General features: G+C 49.2%; 1 protein-coding gene across 1 annotated transcript; it reads right to left on the minus strand.

Annotated features, from left to right (window-relative positions):
* Positions 1 to 1,499: 1,499 nt before the first annotated feature.
* On the minus strand, positions 1,500 to 3,173 carry Nudt16l2 (nudix hydrolase 16 like 2). The gene is given in 3 exon segments (NM_001109516.1): positions 1,500 to 1,804; positions 2,569 to 2,838; positions 2,933 to 3,173. Coding segments are annotated over 3 exon segments (636 nt in total). The 5' UTR covers positions 3,074 to 3,173; the 3' UTR covers positions 1,500 to 1,579.
* Between the last annotated feature and the right edge of the window lie 1,686 nt (positions 3,174 to 4,859).

Raw genomic sequence — 4,859 nt, forward strand, 5'->3', positions numbered from 1 at the left:
CTTGTGCTGCTGTATTGACTCTGTCTCTCCTCTTCATCATGAGGGTATTGGCTCCTGGTTCATATTACCCCTCCAACATGTGTCAGTTTCTTGCATCCTTACTCTCCTGACTGTTCATTTCCCCTTCTGCCTCCCCATCCTGAATCTTACCCCTTTACAGCAATCCCCCTGGCTTTGGTTCAGCCACCTTTACCTCCCCAGCTTTCCTTAACCAATCACCAATCTCTGTTTCAAACCCACCTTCCAGTGCACACTCTTCATGTCCAGCCATCTCTCCGTCATCATATGAGTGACATTAAACTGGTGGCTCTGTAATCCATCATCGTAACCTCTCCATTTTCCAGCTGAGGGACATTTAGGTTGTTTTCAGTTCCTGGTGCATATATATATATATATATATATATATATATATATATATATATATATATATATATGTGTGTGTGTATGTATGTATGTATGTATGTATGTATGTATGTATGTATGTATTTTCTAGGAAAATGGGTGGTTTCCAAAGCCTAAAAGAGTCATTCTCTGGCCCTTTAGGAAAGGTTTTCTGACCACATTCTGGAGCCTTTAGCAGCAAGGCTGAGTCCCCAGCATCAGCTGAGAAAACTAAAGAGAAGGCCTTGCTGACATCTTCTCCTAGAAGGCTCTTTTTGTCAGGGCAGGCTGGACAGCTGGGTCACTCCCCTTCTGAATTCTCCAGAGAGGACAACACACTCAGAGGTCTTAGGTCCAACCAAGGGCAGCCCAAGAAGCCATCACCATCTTCTGACCCTTTATGTTCAGTTGTCGGGGAAGAAAGGGAGGTATGGAGCGGGTTAAGGCCTCCCCCAGCTTTCTGGAATGTGGATCTGGTTGAATCTCAGGTAAGAGGCCATTTTCAAAGGGTAATCCCTGCTGTCTCACAATTTTCCTGCTGTGAAGAGACACCACGACCAAGGCAACTCTCATAAGGACAACATTTAATTGGGGCTGGCTTACAGGTTCAGAGGTTCAGTCCAGTATCAAGGCGGGAGCATGGCAGCATCCAGGCAGGCATGGTGCAGGAGGAGCTGAGAGTTCTACATCTTCATCTGAAGGCTGCGAGTGGAAGACTGGCTTCCAGGCAGCTAGGATGAGGGTTTTAAAGCCCACACCCACAGTGACACACCTACTCCAACAGGGCCACCCCTAATAGTGCCACCCCCTGGGCCAATCGTATTCAAACTGCGACACCTGTCTCTGGCTCTTCCAGGAAACATGGTGCTTCCCACTAGAAGTTAGTTTTATGAGAGGGAAAGATTCTCCCCTGCTTAGCAAGGAGTGGAGGGGATTACATTTCCCAGTTAGAGTAACCATGAGGGGAAGCGTGTGACACCACGTGTAGCACAGAGTGCATGTGTGCTAGCCGGAGGGACAGGGAGGGACGCATGTCAAGGACCCTGCAAAAGGTTATATGGATTTCTGTCTCTGGTGCCACAGGGTGATGGGATCTTTTGTTCAAAGTGCATTGCATTACAGTCTGTCCTTTAATCTGGTATCAGCTGTTGTCTCTGAGGTCCAGGAAGCATGTCCCTTCTCCCCAGTCCTCCCACTATCAAGTTCTCTCGGCTCTGGCCCGAATCAACTTTAGGGTCTGCTTAAGTTGAACAATTCGTCCCTTGAGGTCTGAGACAGTTTCAGGAGCCAGAATTCCCAAGTCCTGGAGGGCTTCAAGTAGCTGCTCCCTGGCGACACCAATGAAGGAATTATCCAGAAATGCAGGTAGGCCTCCCACACCATCCTGCAAGGTATACAGGGGCACTCTCACCAGGCCCAAGACCTTTGAGGGGAAGGAGAGAGGACAAGACACAGTTCTCACTACAACAAGCTATGTCCAGAGTAGATATCCCTGCAGAACAAGTCCTGAGGCTTCATACTTCAGTGGGGCCCAATGGGCCTAACCGTGGACAGGCAATGGCCCCCAAAGCATACTGGGTCCACCTCCGTGTTAATCCTTTCAGGAGCACTTTCCGACTCCCGTGGCCTGAATGCAGGCACAGCCCTATCCTCCAGTGGTTCTATGCCAGCTGTGTAGGCCTCGCCAGGAAACTCAAGAAAACTGCAAACTCACAGGCCTTCCTCCCACTCCTCCCTTAACAAGGGTTGTCCAAGGGAAGTCTAGAATTTGCTTGCTTACTAGAAGTTGCCAGTGTGAATGCAGGAGTCACTTTTCTACACCTCACCCGCATGAATTTAGTACTGGCCAGAATTGGAGAATCACTTCCTTTCCTCCCTAAGCCAGGGGCCCAAAGGCAAGGCACCATTATGCTATTATGGTGTCATGCCTGATCATCATCACACTTGACTGGGTGTGTTCTAGAAAAATCTCTGCAGAGGCCAGTCAAGTGTGGGTAGTATAAAACGTTCATAGGAGACCACACTGGCAGTATTACTTAGCATGGAGATGTTCAGGGCTTTGACTAGTCCTGGACACCAGGATGGGCACAAGGTCTTATGACCAGGGTCTCCTAAGGGGGTTTTCTTTGGAAAGGGACCACAGAGAAGGGAGGTAGGTAGGGGTAAGAGGTCCCAGGCTGGCCCCACCTCTAGTCCATGGTCCTTGGTTAGTGGTGCTCCAGCTTCCACGGCCTGGAGCTGCTCTAGTGTTAGGCACTTGACATAGAAATGGGCCACCACTTTCGATGTGGTCTCAATGAGGGAGCTTCGGTAGTCGGTGGATACTATGTTGAACGTGGACACTCCCTCGCCCAGCTTCCGCAACAGTTCCTTATTCAGCCCTTCCTCCAGGCTGGGGCTATTGTCATCCACAAAACCACCAGGGAAGCCCAGTCGCCCATCAAAGCGCATAGACATCTGAGGAAAGATGGAAGGAGTGAGGGTTAGCTAGGAGATGGAAAGCTAATCCCAGGAAGGGCACAGGCTAGGACTGCTGGAGGCCATTCCTCACCAGCACAGAGTAGTTCAGCAAGATGTGGCCACCGAAGAGCACCCCTGGATTGGGCGCATACAGCATCACGTAACAAAGATGCCGCCAGCTGGGCCCCAGGGCCAGGGCGTCCTCCAGTTCTATTTTTCTGGTGGAGGCCATGAATCTTTACTTTTGTCCGATCACGTGGTTTGCAGGAGATTATCATTTCAGACAATGCCTTCAGGCTCCATGCAGACTGGGGCCGATTGGCCAGGCAGTGGAGAAGCCTGGGAAGCTGAAAGCTTCCTCAGGATTGGGCCCTGTACCAGGGCGTGGCTAAAGGTGTGGCTAGTGTCCTAAGTCATAGTTAGGAGGCCCAGGGTCTCAGGTTTTCTACCTTGGATAAGATCAGATTACCGAAGAGTCCTGAAAGTTGAAGGAATAGGGTATTGAGAGAGCCACTGGGAGTTTGGTCTAGAGAGAACCAGAAAACGTGGGTTGGAGTTGGATGTAGGAAAAGTGAGTGAGATTGTAAACTTTTTATTTTATTTTCCCATTAATTAATTGTTCATTTTAAATCCTGATCACCGCCCTCCTTCACCTACTCCCCCCCCACACACACATGACTCCTCCTCCATCCTGCTCCCCTTCTCCTCTGAGACATGGTAGGTCCCCTTCTGGGTACCAAACCACCCTGTTACCTCATGTCACTGGAGGACTAGCTACATCTTCTCCCACTGAGGCCTAAGCAGCACAGTAGCGATGCGATCCACAGGCAGGCAACAGGGTCAGGGTAAGTCCAGTTGTTGGGGGACCCACGTGAAGCCCAAGCTGCACATCTGTTACATATGTGTGTGTGTTGGGGGGCCAGGGAGGGGGTAGGTCGAGCCCTTGTATACTCTTTGCTTGGTTCAGTCCCTAGGATTCCCCAAGGGCCCAAGTTAGTTGAATCTGTTGGTCTTCTCGAGTCCCCAGGACCCCAGGGTTTGTCAAGACTTCCTCCAACTCCTCCACAAGACTTCTCAAGCTTCATCTAATGTTTGGCTGTGAGTCTCTGCATCTCGTTCCATAGGCTGCTGGGTGGTGACTCTCAGAGGACAGTTATGCTAGACTCCTGTCTGCAAGCATCACAGAGTATCACTAATAGTGATCATATTAATAGTATCATTAATAGTGATGATTGACTATGGGATGGGTCTCAAGTAGGGCCAGTCATTGGCTGGCCATTCCCTCAGTCTCTTGCAGAAAAGACACTGGGTCAACAGTTTTGTGAGTGGGTTGGTCCCCTTATTCTTCCACTGAGAGTCCTGCCTGGCTACAGGAGGTGGTCACTTCAGGCTCCATATTCCCCACTGCTAGGAGTCTCAACAGAGTTACCCTCTTACTCTCATAGACTCCCTGGAGCTTCCCCCACCCCAGGTCTCAAGAGCCCCTATACTGGGATTTCCATTCACTCTCCTAGCTCTCTCTACATCTGATCCCCATCTCCCTTCTCTTCCCCATTCCCTCTCCTACCCAGTTCCCTCCCTCCCTCCATCTACCTCAGATGGCAGTTTTATCTCCCCTTCTAAGTGAGATTCAAGCATCATCCCTTGGGCCCCTGTTATTAGTATGCTTCTTTGGGTCTGTGGATTGTAGTGAGGGGATCCACTTATCAACGAGTACATACCATGCATGTCCTTTTGGGTCTGAGTTACCTCACTCAAGATGACAGTTTCTAGTTCCCTCCATTTGGTTGCAAATTTAATGTCCTTGTTTTTAATAGCTGAGAAGTATTCCAATGTGTAAATGAACCACATTTTCTGTATTCATTCTTTAGTTGAAGGGCATCTGAGTGGTTTCCCACTTCTCACTATTACAGATAAGCAAGTGTCCTTGTAATATAGTAGAGCATCTTTTGGAGAGATATATATATCCAAAAGATATATATACATGCCCAGGGATGGTATAGTTGGGTCTTGCTAGA

This window comes from Rattus norvegicus, chromosome 8 (assembly GCF_021556685.1).
Source record: "Rattus norvegicus strain SHRSP/BbbUtx chromosome 8, alternate assembly SHRSP_T2T, whole genome shotgun sequence".
In the NCBI taxonomy this organism is placed as follows: Eukaryota; Metazoa; Chordata; class Mammalia; order Rodentia; family Muridae; genus Rattus; species Rattus norvegicus.